The sequence below is a fragment of the Cervus canadensis genome, chromosome 18 (genome assembly GCF_019320065.1).
Source record: "Cervus canadensis isolate Bull #8, Minnesota chromosome 18, ASM1932006v1, whole genome shotgun sequence".
NCBI lineage: Eukaryota > Metazoa > Chordata > Mammalia > Artiodactyla > Cervidae > Cervus > Cervus canadensis.
This window is the reverse complement of record NC_057403.1, coordinates 12,240,158-12,258,618: the sequence shown is the minus strand read 5'-3', so window position 1 is coordinate 12,258,618 and position 18,461 is coordinate 12,240,158. Positions and strand designations below refer to the sequence as shown.

Here is an 18,461-nt window from a genome sequence, read left to right as displayed (position 1 = left end):
ACCGGGGAAGCCTGAGCATTGACGAATTGATGCTTTCTAATTCTGGTGTTGGAGAAGACTCTCGAGAGGGCTGCAAGGAGATCAAACCAGTCAATCCTACAGGAAATCAATCTCAGATATTCACTGGAAGGACTGATGCTGAAGCTCCAGTACTTTGGCCACCTGATGCAAAAAGCTGATACGTTGGAAAAGACCCTGATACCTGGAAAGATTGAGGGCAGGAGGAGAAGGGGGCAGCAGAGGATGAGATGGTTGAATAGTATCACTGACTATTTGAGCAAATAGGGACATGAATTTGAGCAGACTCCTGGAGACAGTGAAGGGCAGAGGAGCCTGGTGTGCTGCAGTCCATGGGGTCTCAAAAAATGGAGCACAACTTGGTGACTGAACAACAACAATGGGAACTGAATCTGGAAAAGAGCGGATGTTTGTGTGTGCATAACTGAATCACCTTGCCGCACACCTGACACCAATACGATATTGTAGATCAGCTGTGCTCCAATGAAAACGATTTGTTAACGCGCTCTTTGGGTGGAATAACTGAAGACAGGGAGGAAGCAAAGCAAGTTAAAAGCAGAACATGAAACCATTGTCCTGCCATCTGGAGAACTCTGGCCTCCTCCTCCCTGCATCCTGCTCTGCTGCCATCGCTAATAAACAGCAACACTGCACAAGTGACTTTACTGGCCCTGAGTCTGGGTGCCCTCACATTTAATGCCCTGAAACCAAGTTTACAATGCAGGTGTCCTGACAGCCAAAGATGAGGCCAAGAGATCACCTCCTGGCTTTTGCTTCTGTCCTGATGGGAGAGACACATATGCCACCAAGTTCACAGCATTAGCAAGGGGCGGGCAGGGGCTTGGATGTTGCAAAGTGTGAAAAAACAAACAGCCATGACTTAATACTTTACATCTGAAAAATGGTGCCCGGATTTGGTCACAGGTTTAGCTTCAAATTTCCCAACCAGCGGGCTTTCCTGAATTTTCTCCCACACTTCCTCCTACAGCTGCTGTATTTTAGTGATCTCATCACTGCACCTATCACCTTTGAACAAGAATCAAGAGGCTGACACAAAGGAACAGCACGAGGACAGATATAAGGGTTATCATATTAATAGAAGTTAGGGGATATTCCTAAACTGAGCACACAGGATTTTTTTCTCACTTTTTTCTGTTCAGTGCATATATAAAAGCATTTATAAAATGCATGCACCAGTGTAGAGAAGAAAAATGCATACTCATTTAGTCTCTTAAGTCATGTCCGATTCTTTTTCAACCCCACAGATGGTAGCCCGCCAGCTTCCTCCTTCCGTGGGATTTCCCAGGCAAGAATACTGGAGTGGGTTGCCATTTCCTCCTCCAGGGGATCTTCCCAACCCAGGGATCAAACCAACGTCTCCTTAGGCAGGCGGATTCTTTACCACTGAGAATATAACAGTAGAGTCCATGTAAGGAATTACTCCTAAATGAGCCAATGTTGAAATTCAGGATGAAAAGCTGCATGAAGATTAAAGACTTCGGTGCCTTGACTATTCATTTTTCAACAGTAAATATTCTCATTTTCTCTACTCTATTTTTCTTCCCTGTTTTCTATTTCTCCACAGCCTTTCTCACCATTCAGTACACTATTTTACTCATTCTCTTGTTTCCATTCACTTGAAAGTAAGATCTTAGAGGGCGGGGAGTTTTGTGGGTTTTTTCTCTGCTGTATCCCCCTGAATGGCTTTTCCTTTGTTGTTGTTCAGTCGCTTAGTCATGTCCAACTCTTTGTGACCCAATGGACTGCAGCACACCATGCTTCTCTGTCCTTCACCATCTCCAGGAGCTTGCTCAAACTCATGTCCATTGAGTCAGTGATGACATCCAACCATCTCGTCCGCTGTCATCCCCTTCTCCTCCTGCTGTCAATCTTTCCCAGCATCAGGGCCCTTTCTAATGAGTTGGCTCTTTGCATCAAGTGGCCACAGTACTGGAGCTTCAACATCAGTCCTTCTAATGAATATTGAGAATTGGTTTCCTTTAGGCTTTTCCTTATTTGCTACAATTTCCAAATCAGCTACTAATTCTACTATTTTCTTAATATCTCATACCACGGGCCATTTCCACTCTGATCAGGGGCAGAATGGGGTTCAACACCAGTGCAGGTTCCAAAGAAGATACTTTCTGAAGAGTGATAATAACGACATTTCCATTCTGCAAGTGAGAAATGTACTAATTTGGTGTAATAACAAGTGATAGAGCCCAGCAGGGGTTCCCTCGCTGATCTTACGGTCCCAAAACTTAACACAGAAAGAAAATCACGCTCCCACGAGCAGGCTCAGAGGACCACTTTACAACGACACCGCGGTCATTCGGACACAGACAGCGGGACATCACAGGTGCACACCAGCGCTCACAGAGGACTGTCCGTTCCCGTAACTACGGACGCTTCTGGTTTCCAGGAGAGGGGAGAGGGAGTTCGCATTCTAGGTGCCTGCGTACACTCTCTCCCCGCCGCGCCACGCCCCTGAACCCTCGGGTCCCGCCCCCTCGAGCGTAGTCCCGCCTCTGATATCCTGGGCCCCGCCCCTCAGGCGGTGTCACGTACGTGCGCAGGCCCTCATGCTCGGACGCTAAGGTTCCGCCTCTTCTTCTCAACAGCCTAAGAACACGCCCCCTCAACTAAGCCACGCCCTATCTCCGCCCCTTGCGCCTGACTGCTCGCCCACCTGGGGAGGTTCGGCGCCTGGGCACTGGTCTCCCGGGCGTCAGCTGCCGAAGTCCTTCGGGTGAGGGCGGCTGGCTTCCGGGGGGAGGCTCGTGGGTTGGTCAGGGTGGTCGAGTGTCTGAGCCCGAGGGCCAGGCAGGGCCGCCGAGGCGGGCCGCTCTGAGCCCGGCCGTGGAGCCCCGGCCTGGGCGCCGCTGGGCCGTCGCTGCCGGGCGGACTACATTTCCCAGGGGCCCGTGCGGGTGCGCCGAGGCTGCGGCTCGGACCGGGATCGGCGTTTGGGGCGGCTGGATCGGAGTGTGTGGGTGCGAGAGGCAGGACTGGGCTGTGAATGCCCAGAGCGTGCGACCGGGGTGTGCTGGTGTGAGTGTCCGAGACGGGTGTGTGAGAGAGGTCAGCCAGCGCGTGGGGCCCCGGGAGGGGCTGAGAGATCGTGGGGGGTGATGTGTGTGTGTGTGTGAGACCGAGAGCATGTGGGTGTGAGCGTGCGAGGCTGCAGTGCGTGTGTCCGGCGCGTGAGCTTGTGTGACAGTGCCTGTGTCCGCGTGTGAGGGAGACCGGTGTGTATTGTGTGTGCGCGCGTTAGAGGTAGCAGTTGCAGTGTTTGTGTATCTGTGCGCGAGGAATCCACGTGTCTCAGAAACAGAGACCGCTGAGACTGTGTGAGAGAGAGAGAGAGGGGAAAACTAACGTGTGAGACCAGAGTGAGTAGGAGCCACCCCGAGGTTTGCAAATGCAGCCTCTGTGAAGGGACAGTGAGCCGTGGGTGTGAGAGAGATTGAGACTGGGCTTGTGTGTGTCATGTTTGTGATCACCATGTGTGCGTGTACACGACCTCTCTGAGGCGGTGGTGTGACTGCAGTGATGTGCCTTCCACTGGATGCTTGTGACTCTGTCCTTCGTGTGATCAGGGGTGTGTGAGACCTTCTGTCAGTGTCTGTGTATCACCCTGTGTGATTGTAACAGCGCCTGTGTGACTGGTGTTTGGGGGGAGACTGCTTGAAAGGTTGACAACTTTGGCCGCCTTGTGCATGTTGATTTATGGAATTGTGTATTGCCAGGATAAGAATCCTGGGGTAGAATTCCCTGCTCCCAGTCCCAAGAGTTCCACTGAGAAGCAAGAGGTGGGGTACCTAGAGCTCCCGATTGGAGCAGGAGACACCCTCAGTTCTGGGTGACAGAAAGGAGGGGAAACCAAGGAGTTGAGGATAAAGATGAGAGGGAAGGTGGCAGAATTGGGTGCTAAAGGATCCATTGTCATGGAGGAAAGCAAAGGTTTGGCAGGAGGAGGAGGATAACCCTGTCCTCTGATGGCATTCAGGAGTCAGATTTTCAAACTGTAGACTGTATCAAAGCATGAAGCGGAGATGTGGGAAGGAAAGAGTCCACCTTTACCTATAAAATAGAGAAAACAACAATTTCATGGGATTAGTTTTTAAAATAAAGTGAGAGGAGATAATGTACGCAGAGTATCTAGCATATCTCATTAGTTTTATTCATAATAAGACCAAAGAACGGGAATGCAACTTTTAGAAAAGATCAAATTTAGGACCTCGAGCTTAAGAGAAAGAGTTAAAAATTAGACCCCTCATCACCATTGGTTGCCTGTAATCTCCCGCTTCTGTGGGCAGTGAAACCAAAGAAGGCTGGGAGGAGGAAGGGGAAGACAGAATTTTTACACTGGTGATCCTGGGAGTGCAGAGAAGGCCTCATCTTCTCACTCTCCTTTTTCTTCTCCAGCCTTACCCTCCCAGGACAGTGCTGTTTTCCAAGAGAGAAGCCAGGAAAACGTGAAAATGACAGTTGAACTAGTGAAAGCCATACCCCAGGTTAGTTATTTCATTTCTCTTCCTCAAAAGACAGTCTTACTGTTTAGGACTTAGTAAAGCTGTTTCCTTATGAAAATCCCCTGATTAATAGTCTTTGGAAAAGACCCTGAAGCTGGGAAAGATTGAAGGCAAAAGGAGAAGGGGGCAGCAGAGAATGAGTGGGTTAATAGCATCATCTACTCAACGGATATGAGTTTGAGCAAAACTCCAGGAGGCGGTGAAGACAGGGAAGCCTGGTGTGCTGCAGTCCATGGAGTCGCAAAGAGTTGGACATGACAGCGACTGAACAACAGCAGTCTTATCTAAGGGCCTGGCTCCCACCTCTCCCAGAGAGCACTCCCCTTAACTTATTTTTTACAAATAAACTTTTTTTTTATAATGGAAAATTTGCAGATAGCAGGGAGTATGCATATGCATCACACTCTGCTTCCCCAGTTTCTAACATCTTAAATTAGTTTCATGTGTGCTATGCTTAGTCGCTCAGTCATGTCTGACTCTTTTTGACCCCGTGGACTGTAGCCGACCAGGCTTCTCTGTCCATGGGGATTCTCCAGGCAAGAATACTGGAGTGGGTTGCCATGCCCTCCTCCAGGAGATCTTTCCATCCCAGGGATCAAACCCAGGTCTCCCACATTGCAGGTGGATTCTTTACCAGCTGAGCCACCAGGGAAGCCCAAGAATACTGGAGTGGGTAGCCTGTCCCTTCTCCAGGGGAATCTTCCCAACCCAGGAATCGAACCGGGGTCTCCTGCACTGCAGGCGGATTCTTTACCAGCAGAGCTACCAGGGAAGCCCTTAATGAGCCAACATTGATAGATTATTATTAAGTCCATGCTTTGTTCATATTTCCTTAGTTTTCACTTAATGTCCTTTTTCTGTTCCAGGGTCCTATCCAGGGTACCACATTATGTTTAGTAGTTCTGTCTCCTTGTACGTGACAGTTTCTCATACTTTCCTTCTTTTTGAAGACCTTGTCAGTTTTGAGAGGTTCTCAGGTATTTTGTAGAACGTCTCTCAAATCTGATGTTTTTTTCTCTGATCAGACTTAGAAGGAAGATCACAGAGTTCCATTTTCATCATGTATTATACATCAAGGGTTCATACTATCAACGTGACTTATTATACTTTGAGTGCCTAGTTGAGGTAGTATTATCAGGTTTCTGCACTGTAAGATTACTCCTTTTTGTTCCACTTTTCCATGCTGTTCTCCCCTCTCCATTGGCAACTACCAGTTTTAGCTCTCTATCTATCCAAAGTCAGTTTCTGTTTTGTTTTTTCAGATTGTGCAGTTAAGTGAGATCATACAGTACTTGTCTGTCTTTGTACGACTTATTTCACTTAGATAATACCCTCTAGTTCCATCCATGTTGTGGTAAATGACAACACTGAGCATTACAAAGATTTTTAGTATTTTCATTGGAAATAAATGTGAAGATGAAAATGCCCGTAACACTTTTAAAAATTTCTCACAACTCTCACAGATATAGAAATCAAAGTAGTGGTTACTGGGGGGGAGGAGGAGACAAGATAGGGTTAGGGAATTGAGAGGTATAAACTATTATGTGTAAAATAAGCTACAAGGATATGTTATAGAACACAGGTAAATATAGCCAATATTTTATAACTGTAAATGAAGTATAACCTTTAAAAATTGTGAACACTATATTTTATACCTGAAACTTATATAATATTGTTTGTCAACTATATCTCAATTCAAAAAAAAACCTGCGAACCTCTCAAAATTTACCAAAAAAAAAAAAGAGAGAAAATTGTCTCAATCTGCTGTTGATTATAACTGGGCACTGTCTTTAAGAAACTGAAAATAACTATTTTTGGTTTCATTTCGACATTGTCTAAATACATACTGGTTTGTTGTACTCACATTTAGTACCCAAGTTGAACGTGTTGTGGTCCTCCACTGGGTGATGTCTCATGTTGAGGCGTGGCATGACATGCTAATCAATTTTAATGGTACAGCATTAAAAAACAGTTGCATTCTAGCGGAATTCCCTGGCGTTCCAGTGGTTAGGACTCTGTGCTTTCAGAACTGGGACTGGGTTCGATCCCTGGTTAGGAAACTAAGATCCCACAAGCCATGAGGCTCAGCAAGCCTGTCCCCCTGCCGCTGCCAAAAAAAACTGCACTCTAAATTTTTTATTTTTTATTGTGTCAACAAAAAAACCCCAGCCATGTCAGTTCAATGCCTCTTCTCCTTAAAACACTAGGATCCCATAGAGTATCATTTCCATAATATCAACTTAAATATTCTTTTTTGTTGTTTTTGAAGGTTCAACCACAGATACACATCCTTCCTTGAAGCCCTTGTTTACTGCCCTGTGGCCATCTGTCCGTTTTTCCCCAGGCCTGAAAAATCCCATGCACAGATGAGCCTGGCGGGCTCTAGTCCCTGGAGTGGCAAAGAGTCAGACACAGCTGAGCACACACACTCGCACACACAAGAGAAATGGATTAGCACCATTGTATACAATGCAATTTAGCAACTTCAGTAAGAACTATTTAATATTATATGTTTAAGGTTTTTCTCCTCTAAGGGCTATTTCTCACATAATGCAGGGCCAACTTAATGCTTAAGCTTGAAGTCACGTGTGGACATGAGCATCGCTTGATCCAGAAGGTCTTTGTGTCATTTCAGGACCTGCTGACATTCAAGGATGTGGCAGTGGACTTCTCCCAGGAGGAATGGGAATGGCTGAGCCCTGCTCAGAGAGGTTTATACAGGAGTATGATGTTGGAGAACTATCAGAGCCTGGTGTCACTGGGTGAGGATTTTTTCCCCCTCTGCATAATTCAGAATTACCCTTAGGGACTCTTTACTTTTTTTTTTAATTTACTGTGTGTCGATCAGAATGGAATCTGGAAAATGAAGAGGATGTTCAGGAACTGATGAACATTTCAGGCTGAGTCAGTGATTTTGGTGTGTATCAGATACTCGTGAGCGTGCCCGTTAGTCAGTTTGAGCACAGGGCGTGCTGTGAGCCTCCCTGGTCTCCTGTGCTGGCTTCTTCTCTGTCCTACAGTATTGTTACCGGCCTAACAGCGTTCACCAGGAATATAGCCGGATCGTTATGAATTCAGAATATTGCTTTAAAATCTGTATGTTTTTATGAACTTGCGGAAAGTGAACTAGTGAGGCACACACTGAAAATTGCTGTAGATGTTCTTCGGGAAACGAACAACCTTCTCAGCCCTAGGGCCACCTCATCGGCTAGTTTAGCTCCCCCTTGTCCAGAGGCCCCTTTTATCCTGCTTGCTTGTGGTTCACTAAATGTTGTGAGACTAAATGTATGTCTTTCACCAAATTTGAGAAATGTTTGATCATTATTTAATTTTTTTCTACTCTCTCTTCTCCTTCTGGGATTCCAGTTGCACACATATTAGAACCTTGGATATTGTGCCTTAGGTAACTAAGGATGTGTTCACTTTAGAAAATCTTTTTTCTCTGTCAGCTTAGATAATTTCTTTTGATTCATTTTCAAGTTCACTGCTGCTTTCTTTGTCCTCTTCAATGTCTTGTTAAGCCTATCTAGTGAATTTTTAAATTTCAGATACTGTATTTTTCAATTCTAGACTTTTTACTTGGTTCTTTTTTATAATTTCTATTTTGCTGCCAAGAGTATTACAAGCATATTTTCCTTTATATTCTTAAATATAGATATAATAGCTGTTTTAAAATCCTAGTCTACTGATTCCAGCATCTGTGTTATCACAGGTTGGGTCTCCATTAATTGCCTTTTTTTCTGAGTATGATTCACTTTTTCCACTTTTTAGGGAGTAATTAGATTTTTTTCTTGGACACTATAATATATTATAGAGTTTCAGGATTCTGTTATACGTTCCCCTGACTTTGTTTTTTAATCAGACAGTTAACTCAAACTCCCAACTGTCTCTAGGGGTCTTTTATATTACCTCGCTTACTGCTGTCCAATGATCTTCTAAAAATGCTGGGCTGAATTTCTGCCTCCAGTCTCTTAGAAAATGATTCCACTTTTATAGGATTGACTGTTGGCAGCCCCACTAAGCTACCCCAGAAGCTTTATATAGTCTGTCACTCCTTGAGCTATTCATTACTATCATGTCATTCCATCAGAATTAAGGGACCAGCTGAAATGTCCAAACCATGGCCTGTTTTCATATCCTTTTCTGTGTGCAGGACTTTGTATCTCTAAGCCATATGTCATCTCCTTATTGGGGCAAGGGAAGGAGCCCTGGATGATGATGGAGAATGAGATGAGAAGCCCATTCCCAGGTGAGTGTGGGAGAACCAGAGAGGGGAATCCTTTCTAGGCAATGGCTCAGCCATTTGTACAGGTCATCTTTCCTCCTCTCTTACGCTTCTTAGAAACTCTTCTCAAAGAAGGGCACCCAAAGCTGGTGCTCTGGGACAACCCAGAGGGCTAGGGTGGGGAGGGAGGTGGGAGGGGGGTAGAAGGAGGGGACACATGTATACCTGTGGCCAGTTCATGTTGATGTATGGCAAAAAACTATCACAATATTGTAAAGTAATTATCCTCCAATTAAATTAATTAAGAAAAAAGAAACTCTTGTCAAGCCTTCCAAACCTGGGAGAAAACTGAAAGTTGACTTCTTAGCATGAGCTCCCCAGATATCTTCTCTTCTGCTTGTTGTTTTTCAGTTGCTTAGTCTTTTCTGACTCTGACCCCTGGACTATAGCATGCCAGGTCCCCTGTCCTTCACTGTCTCCTAGAGTTGGCCCCATTCATGTCCATTGAGTTGGTGATGTTACCTAACCATCTCATCCTCTCCTGCCCCATTCTCCTCCTGCCCTCAATCTTTCCCAGCATCAGGGTCTTTTCCAATGAGTCAGCTCTTTGCATCAGGTGGCCAAAGTATTGGAGTTTCAGCTTCAGCAGCAGTCCTTCCAATGAATATTCAGGACTGATTTCCTTTAGGATGGACTGGTTGGATCTTGCAGTCCAACGGACTCTCAAGAGTCTTCTCCAACACCACAGTTCAAAAGCATCGATTCTTTCGCCCTCAGCTTTCTTTATGGTCCAACTCTCACATCCATGCGTGACTACTGGAAAAACAATAGCTTGGACTATACGGACCTTTATCAGCAAAGTGATGTCTCTGTCTTTTAATATGCTGTCTAGGTTTAGCATAGCTTTCCTTCCAGGAGCAAGTGTCTTTTAATTTCATGGCTGCAGTCACAGTCTGCAGTGATTTTGGAGCCCAGGAAAATAAAATCTGTCATGTTTCCACCTTTTCCCCTTCTATTTGCCATGAAATTATGGGACTGGATGTCATGATCATACTTTTTTGAAAGTTGAGTTTCAAGCCAGCTTTTTCACTCTCCTCTTTCACCCTCATCAAGAGGCTCTTTAGTTTCTTTTCGTTTTCTGCCATTACAGTGGTATCAGTGGCATACCTGAGATTATTATTTCTCCCAGCAATCTTCACTCTCTTCTAAAAACTCATTTTGCAAAAATCTTTATCCAGCTCCTTCCCATCCCCTCTTTCCTTTCGACATACTGACTTAACATAAGCTTCTCTGTTTTTTAAATCTTAACTCCAAAATTAGATGCTGCATGCAAATCATAACATACCCTGTTACTTTAAATCATTTTTTGCTTTCCTGTTGCAAATAGGAAAAATCCAAATCCTACCATCTCCTTCTTAATTTTCCAGCCTTATCCTCCATTATGTTTTAGCTTTTTCACTGTACTTTAGCCTAGAGTTTTCTTCATGATGCAGGGTATCAAGGTATGTTCCATATGTGTTACAGGTTCCCACATCCTGAGTCTCTAAGCTGTGAGAGACCAGATGAGGTTAGAGGCAGTCTGAGTTCCAAGTCTGATTCCCTCTGGATCATAGGCAGTGTCTTAGGACTGTCATTTTCAACAAGTGCCTGATGTACAGTTGAAAAGCATTGCTCTAGCCCATAGGTTGCCTTTTCTGAGCTCGCAAGCTCTTTCCCACTCAGGCTTTTGTTTTTCTTGTTTTCTCTGCCTAGAATGCTCTTCTCTTGGCTTTCTGTCTATGCCAGAGCTCAGGCCAGAGCTCAAAAATAATGTCATTGGAGACCTTCCTAACCACCTCATATAATGAACATTTCCCTATTCCAGCCCAAGTACGGTCTGTGAAGCCACTGTTTATTTTCTTTGTAACACTCAGGAGAGCCCGTAATTAACTTGTTTTGGGGGTGTGTGCTTATTTTTTGCCTCCCCGCGCTGAACCTGAATTTTACAAAGACAAGGGAATGTTGGAATCACACATGGTAATTATGCCTTTATGAAATTCTTTCACTTCTGTAACAGTGCTTGATCTTTACATTTGGGGATGATGTGGACCCTATACTTCCAGGATCCTCCAAATATTAGGAGGGAAATAAGCTCGGTTTAGACACGCTTTATAGTTTGGTTATGTAGGAAGCTACTATCTGCCTTAAAGAGGAAAACAGAAAGAGGAACTTTCCTGATAAGAGGTAATAACTGTCCATGTGAAGAACAGATACAGGAAGAGGGAAAGGGGATAAAGAAGCCTGTTGTGAATCTGATAGGACATTGAGTCACAGTGTGGCTTTAAGTGTTATTTAGCGATTAAGGTAGCTCAGCATCCATGTTGAGAAAAGCCTAAAAGGTAAGGGACAACCACGGCTCTCCATGGGAGGCTGGACGTGAAGACAGCCTTCACACAACAAAGTAAATCTGAGGGAGGAGCAGATGACGCTGTCCTCTTTCTGCTTTTCTCTTTCTAGGATTGCCCCCCTCAGTCCATCTGCGTAAGAAAAACCATACGGAACTGGTTTCTTGAGCTCTCATGGACCCAGTTCTAGAATTATTGAAGTTTGGGTGTTCCTGATACCATGAATGACCTGGGGAGAAAGCATGTTAATACCTCAGTGTTTCTTAATTGCTTTGGTAGATTTGATCCCTCCCATCTCTGAACTTTTATACTAGTTTTACTTTTTTACCACATGGATTCATTTTTGATATATTTTCTTCTCAAGTTACTTGCTTTGTTGGTCTTGTCTTCCTCATAAGTTTCTGTACTTCTCTAGAACAGCTGTCTTTACTTCAGTGTTCCTCATGCTTGACATGTAGTGGAAAACTTTTTAGGGAGCATTGGATCAGTCAATAATTTGTCATTATATTTCTTGATATCACTTCTTCCCTAAAGTTTTCTCTTAGTGTCACCTCTTCTATACACATTTCTTCTTTATAGATTTATCAAGAATTTCCTACTTATGCCTGAGTTCCTGTGATATACGTTAGGTGACTTAGTAGTAGTATATAAGGCTCATTTATTTCTTCCCGAAAGCTTATGTTCTATCTCACAGGGTGAGAAAGGTAGTGATGTGGTAGTAAATAAACATTCAGTTAATGATACTGATACCAACCCACATATCTCTGTAAGACTAGTTTATACAAAAAGATACATGGCAGAACCCTATTAAGATGGGATAGTTTTCCTAGGCTGGTGAAAGAAAGATGATGAATGCAAAAAACCCTTAATATGCACTCTTAAGTTCAGGGATCTAGGAGAAATGAAGAGCATTTACTTTATTAAAATACATGGAAATGGCTTATGGGAATGCTATTTTCTGATTATGAAGAGATGACTCTAGGATTTTGCCTAAACTCCAAGAGAAGTCACAAAGCATAAGGTGTTTGTGGTTTCAGGTAATCTACAGAGATTTTTGAGTGGCAGAGTTATGTGGTAGTATTGGTTTTTTAAGAAAGTTAGCCTGGCTGTATATGCAAGTCTCCTAGAAGAGGGAGAGAACAGAGGAAGAGAATTTCATGTATAGCCTGTTACGTTAATACAGGCATAAAATATTACTACCATTGCAACCTACACCTTCAGGACTCTGTTATCCTACATTTAATTTGCTAAATCACTGTTTCCATGTTCTTCTATGAGCTCTCATTCTCTGGGGTCTGCTTACGTATGTTTTTAAGTTGAAATGCCTGTGCATAATATATTTTGTGGAGTTCATTATTTTCAAATCACCTTTTCTGTGTTAAATGTTTCCTTTGTTATAGCCCATGATAAAGGAAACATTTGGTTTTCTGAATCTTTCAGATTGGGAATCTATACATGAGACACAAGAATTACCTCTGAAGCAGTTTGTGTGTGATGATACGTTAATGGAGAGAATTGCAAGTTATGAACTTGAGTGTCCTACTTTTGGAGAAAATTGGAAATGTGAAGATCTTTTTGAGAGGCAGTTGTTAAGCCAAGAGACATTTATCAGGCAAGAAAGAAGCACTCCTAAAGAAGCCCTCACTGTGGAAACAGACCACAGATATAACAAACCTGAGAAATTTGTTCCTCTACACAGTATAGAAGAGAATATTTATAATAATGACAAGTCAGATAAAAAAAACTTTTTCAAAAATTCCATGGTATTAAAACACAAGAAAGTCTATGCAGGAAAGAAACTTTTTAAATGTAATGAATGTGAGAAAACCTTCACCCAGAGCTCATCTCTTACTGTTCATCAGAGAATCCATACTGGAGAGAAACCATATGAGTGTAAGGACTGTGGGAAGGCCTTCAACCAGAGTCAACACCTTGTCCAGCACCACAGAATACACACCGGAGAGAAACTCTTTGAATGTAAGGAATGTAGGAAGGCCTTCAGCCAAAATGTACATCTTGTTCAACATCAAAGAATTCATACTGGAGAAAAACCATATAAATGTAAGGAGTGTAGAAAAGCCTTCAGCCAGCCTGCACACCTTGCTCAGCATCAGAGAATTCATACCGGGGAGAAGCCTTATAAAGGTAAGGAATGTGGCAAGGCCTTCAGTGACGGCTCGTCCTTTGCCCGACATCAGAGGTGTCACACCGGCAAGAGACCCTATGAATGTATTGAATGTGGGAAAGCTTTCAGGCAGAACACATCGCTTATCCGTCACTGGAGATATTATCACACTGGGGAGAAACCCTTTGACTGCATCGACTGTGGGAAGGCCTTCAGCGATCACATAGGACTTATTCAGCACAGGAGAATTCATACTGGAGAGAAACCCTACAAATGTAATGTGTGTGGGAAAACCTTCAGCTACGGCTCATCCCTGACTGTCCATCAGAGAATTCACACAGGAGAGAAACCATATGAATGTGACATCTGTGGGAAAGCCTTTAGCCATCATGCCTCACTCACCCAGCACCAAAGAGTGCATTCTGGAGAGAAGCCTTACCAATGCAGGGAATGTGGAAAAGCCTTCAGGCAGAGCATACACCTTGCTAGCCATCTGAGGATCCATACTGGAGAAAAACCCTATGAATGTAAGGAATGTGGGAAAGCTTTTAGCATCGGTTCACAGCTGGCTACTCATCAGAGAATTCATACTGGAGAGAAACCTTATGAATGTAAGGAATGTGGGAAAGCCTTCAACCAGAGGGCACACCTCGCGCAGCACCATAAAATTCATACTGGAGAGAAACCTTATGATTGTTCTGAATGTGGTAAAGCCTTCAGCCAGGTTACCCGCCTTATCCAACATCAGAGAGTTCACACGGGAGAGAAACCCTACAAGTGTACTGAATGTGGGAAGGCTTTTAGTGACAGCTCATCCCGTGCTCAGCATCTGAGACTTCACACAGGCCAAAAGCCCTATGCATGTGTTGAATGTGAGAAGGCATTCAGAACAAAATCATCACTTACTTGTCATCAAAGGTGTCATACAGGGGAGAAACCGTACGAATGTAGTGCGTGCGGTAAAGCCTTTAGCCATCGACAGTCACTCACTGTTCATCAGAGAATTCATTCTGGAGAAAAACCATATCAGTGTAAGGAATGTAGGAAAGCCTTCTGCCAGATTGGACACCTTAATCTACATAGAAGAATCCACACTGGAGAGAGATCTTACAAATGTAAAGAATGCGGAGAAGTCTTCAGACAAAGTGCGCACCTTGCTCATCATCATAAAATTCATGCTACAGAGTCATCTCAGGCCCTCAGCTCTTCCCCATCCCCTGCATCACCAAGTCCTGGGGGTATGTCTGCTGAGTATTTTTGGAATTCATCCACATCTTTCCATCCTCATTGCCCTAATCCAAAACATAGTCATCTCACCTGGACTACTCCAATTGTCTAAGCACTAGTCTCTCTGCATCCTCTTCTGTCCCCTCCAAGTTCATTCTTCACACTACTTCCACAGTGGTCTGTTCAAATGTAAATGTAATTATATGACTCTCTTAAAACCTTTGGTGTGAAAATTTAAACTTCTTGATGCATACCAAGTGCTTAGCATAGTGCCTGACCCAGACTAAATGCTCTATAGTGATAGCTTAGTATCCTTCAGAGTCTGCTTGAAAGCTGTTTTTAAGCAGTGAACTCTGGAAGACAGTATATGTACTTGGAGATCATAACAGTTTTTGAAACTGAAACAATGATGAGGATTAGCATGTGTTAAAGTTTAAACATTAACACATTTAAAGCTTGATACCACCACATATATGACTGTATTCCTTTGTTGGTGAGAAAATTCAACATGATGTAATACATAGAGTATGTTTTAGGAAGTATCTAGAACTCTGGGTAAGACTGGAGCAAAAGAATTAGAAAATAACTGGGAATAATGCAAGACTATATTTAGTAAAGGCAAAAAGTAAAAATTCCTAATATTTAAAATGGAAGAAGCAGAGAACTTGAATAGTCTAACCCTTTTTTAAGACACCTGGTTTCACGGATTAATGCTGAACCTTCAAGGAATCATAATTAAGCTGTTCTAGAGTCAGAAAAAAATAATTGAAATGGATTATTTTGGAGTACTCCTGACCTCTGTTAAGGAGAACAGAGGTTATGCATAAATGGAGATGCATGTTTCTAGACGGAACTTTTAGCACTGTAAACAGGTCTGTACATTGAGTCAACTCCAGTCACAGTTCTTTTAGGATAATTTTCCGCTGACAGTTTTGTTCTGAAAATCAGTGTAGTATGGCAAATAGGGAAGCATCACAAGGAAATTTCTGAAAAATGACTGTATTACCATGAGTTTAGTTAATTGCAAAAGCAGTTATTTTTCATGTGTCAGTGGGAGAGATTACTTAAATGGTGCTTGACAATTATCCAGCTGGAAATAAAGTCAGACCCACATTTCACCCCTTACAGAGAAGTTCATTCCATATAGATTAAAGATATAATAGGAAACACAATATTAAATTTCTTAGAAGAGAATGGAGAATATTTCTATCCCCTTGAGTTCAGATAGGCTTTAATAAGCAGGACACAGAGTCCAGAAGTTATGAAGAGGGACAGTGTTAGGTGGGACCATGTGAAAAATTTTAACTTTCCCGTGGTGTAAGACACTGTGTGCAAAGTGAAAAGACATGACAGATATTTTATACATATGTTACAAAGGATATAGTCCTTATAAAAAGTGCTGTTGCTTTATGTGGCAGCCTGGATGGGAGGGGAGTTCAGGGGAGAATGGATACATGCATATGGATGGCTGAGTCCCTCTGCTGTCCGCCTAAAACTATCATAAGATTGTTAATCGGCTAAACCCCAACACAAAACAAAAAGTTAAAAAAATGCTGTTGTAAAGCAGCAAGTAAGAGACACAGTCTGACAAAGTCAGATAAGATACACAGTATGACAGCAACTCTAAAGGAAGAAATTAAAAGTCAAGGAAAATCCTAATTGCACTAATGATCAGATAAATGGAAATTTTTTAAGTTCTCACCACCAGCACAAACCAGCACACACATTATGGATAACATGCAGTACTGTTACAGATGGGACATATCTTTATACGTTGGGAGGGTAAATAGGTGGAAAGCCATTTTAGAAGGCAATATGGGAATGGCTCCCACTCCAGTGTTCTTGCCTGGAGAATCCCATGGATAGAGGAGCCTGGTGGGCTACAGTCTGTGGGGTCACAAAGTCAGACATGAGTGAGTGAGTGGCGCACTAACACTATCATGGTGTTATATATCAACATATAAAGTGTAATTAATTAATCACTGCTGCAGTTCTAGGGATTTATCTTCTCAAGACACACAGGCACAAAAATACAGATGTACATTTACCACAAAAGTTTTAAAAACTTGGAACAGCTTAAATATCCAGCAGTAGTAAATTGATTAGTTAATTTTGGAAAATCAGTTCGGTAGGTTATTACAAACTCACTGAACACAATGAGGTGCATCTCTATACTCACAAAACCATGCCTTGTAGTTTACTGAGAATAATTTTCGTAACTTTGTAACATGATGGCAGAGTTACAAGTCCACAAACTCTAACATGAAATCTGTTTGTCTGCAATGCAAACAGAAACCACGCAAGCACAGACTCCTTCCCCGAGCCGTGTTGGTTGAGCTGTTCTGATGTCATTCCCTGAGGTTTTCTTTGCATCACCAGCTGGTACACAGTTCACGTTAGTCCAGTCAGACACTCTCCTCGGGACTCAGGAGGGAGCTGAATATGAATCATCTCTTGGCCACGACTTAAGATGCTTCCCGAGTCCCCGCTGCTCTGCTTCCTGGAGCTAAAATGTTTCATGTTTGTTCCCGGTTGTTCCCCACCAGCATCGTGTTCTCATTTTAAAGTAAGATTAAGTTCTCTTGCTGTCTACCAGGGAAAACAAACCAGTATAGAAACTGGTTAGCACTGAGTGGGTTTCAGGCCAAAGATCCTTAGAAAGTGTGGAATTATAATTAAAGTGTGGTTATTGGGTGAAATGGAGCAAAGCAGCATAAGGCACCTAATCCTGTTTTGTGCTGTGAAAGGAACAGGCCTTCACGGCAACAGAAGGACAGCTCGTCGGCCGAGGCCTGGATGGGTTTTTCCTGGGAGGAGGACAGAAGGTGCTAGTCCACGGAGCATGTATGATGCCTGTTCAGAGTGGAACTGGGTAACAGGAAGCAGGAGGGTAAAAGGACTTATTACTTAATAATTCTTTTTGCTTTAAGGCATGGAGTGGAACACAGGTCATTCAGGTAACATAACTGCAAGACTTGTAGCTTTTATTGTTCAGTCAGTAAGTCAGGTCTGACACTGACCCCATGGACTGCAACACCCCAGGCAAAAACCAAACAAAAGCAGGAAGCAGGACAGGATGTGTGCGCCCCCGGGAGGGAGGTGTGAAGAGGAAAGGCGCTCACACCTCCGGGAGCGCCGGCACTGATCAGTAGGAGAGCCAGGAGGCTTCAGAGACCGGGAGGCGGACGCAGCCGCAGGCAGAACCGAGAGGCCTGCGCCGGTCAGCGCCGTCACTGCACTTCCCAGCAAGAGGCCGCCAAGCCTGTGTGGGGAGAAGCCCGAGCGCCGTGGGGACAGAGGGCCGTTCACGGCCCGTGAAGGGAGAAGGCGGGTAAGTCACAGCACCCCCACTCTTGGCGTACTCCAGCCCCACTGTAACCCGCGAAGGGCTCAGCTATGCTCCCGTGGCCGGCTGTGGGCTGGTGCTCCAGACCGGCTCAGCGGACACATCTTGCCGCGTGAGCCCTCAAGGCCAGAGCTGGGACTCAGGAGAGTAGGGAGACGTGGGCATAGCACCAAGCTTGCTTCTGGTTCCACCGGTCAAAGCAGGCCCCACAGCCGAGCCCGGGGCGGTGTCGGAAGGGCTGACTCGATGGTGTGGCTACAGGGAAGGGTGAAACATGCCAATCACTAGTGCAGACCACCTGCATTACCAGGAATTACGGAGGAGTACACGGTCTAGTTTAGGAGACCAGGGTTCGATCCCTGGGTTGGGAAGACCCCTGGAGAAGAGAATGGCAACCCGCTCCAGTGTTCTTGCCTGGAGAATTCCGCGGACAGAGGAGCCTGGCGGGCTACAGTCTATGGGGTCACAAAGAGTCCGACTCGACAGAGACGAACACACACACAAGGTCTAATCAGACGTCAAGATCTCCACAAAGTTATTCTAAGTAATTCATACGGTCTGTGATTTATAAGGGCTTCCCCGGTGGCTCAGCTGGTAAAGA

The 18,461-nt window shown here is 44.0% G+C and overlaps 1 protein-coding gene across 5 annotated transcripts; it reads left to right on the top strand.

The window, feature by feature from the left end:
- The first annotated feature begins 141 nt into the window (after positions 1-141).
- Positions 142-16,054, top strand: ZNF471 (zinc finger protein 471). 5 transcript variants are annotated; one of them, XM_043434709.1, is made up of 6 exons: positions 142-1,545; positions 2,640-2,767; positions 4,447-4,535; positions 7,189-7,315; positions 8,707-8,802; positions 12,603-16,054. In XM_043434709.1, the coding sequence occupies exons 3-6, from the start codon at positions 4,503-4,505 to the stop codon at positions 14,624-14,626; spliced, it is 2,280 nt and encodes a 759-aa protein (XP_043290644.1). In that variant the 5' UTR covers positions 142-1,545; positions 2,640-2,767; positions 4,447-4,502; the 3' UTR covers positions 14,627-16,054. The 5 variants fall into 5 exon arrangements, with proteins under 5 accessions (XP_043290644.1, XP_043290647.1, XP_043290649.1 ...); XM_043434712.1 differs by lacking the exon at positions 142-1,545 and having other exon boundaries at positions 1,937-2,767; positions 7,189-7,264; XM_043434714.1 differs by lacking the exons at positions 142-1,545; positions 12,603-16,054 and adding an exon at positions 11,275-11,397 and having other exon boundaries at positions 1,937-2,767.
- The last annotated feature ends 2,407 nt before the right edge of the window (positions 16,055-18,461 follow it).

Coding starts and splice junctions, on each gene's coding strand:
- ZNF471 (XM_043434709.1), top strand. CDS start 4,503: ATGACAGTTGAACTAGTGAAAGCCATACCCCAG. Junction 4,536..7,188: donor TAGTGAAAGCCATACCCCAG/GTTAGTTATTTC, acceptor GTGTCATTTCAG/GACCTGCTGACATTCAAGGA. Junction 7,316..8,706: donor TCAGAGCCTGGTGTCACTGG/GTGAGGATTTTT, acceptor TTCTGTGTGCAG/GACTTTGTATCTCTAAGCCA.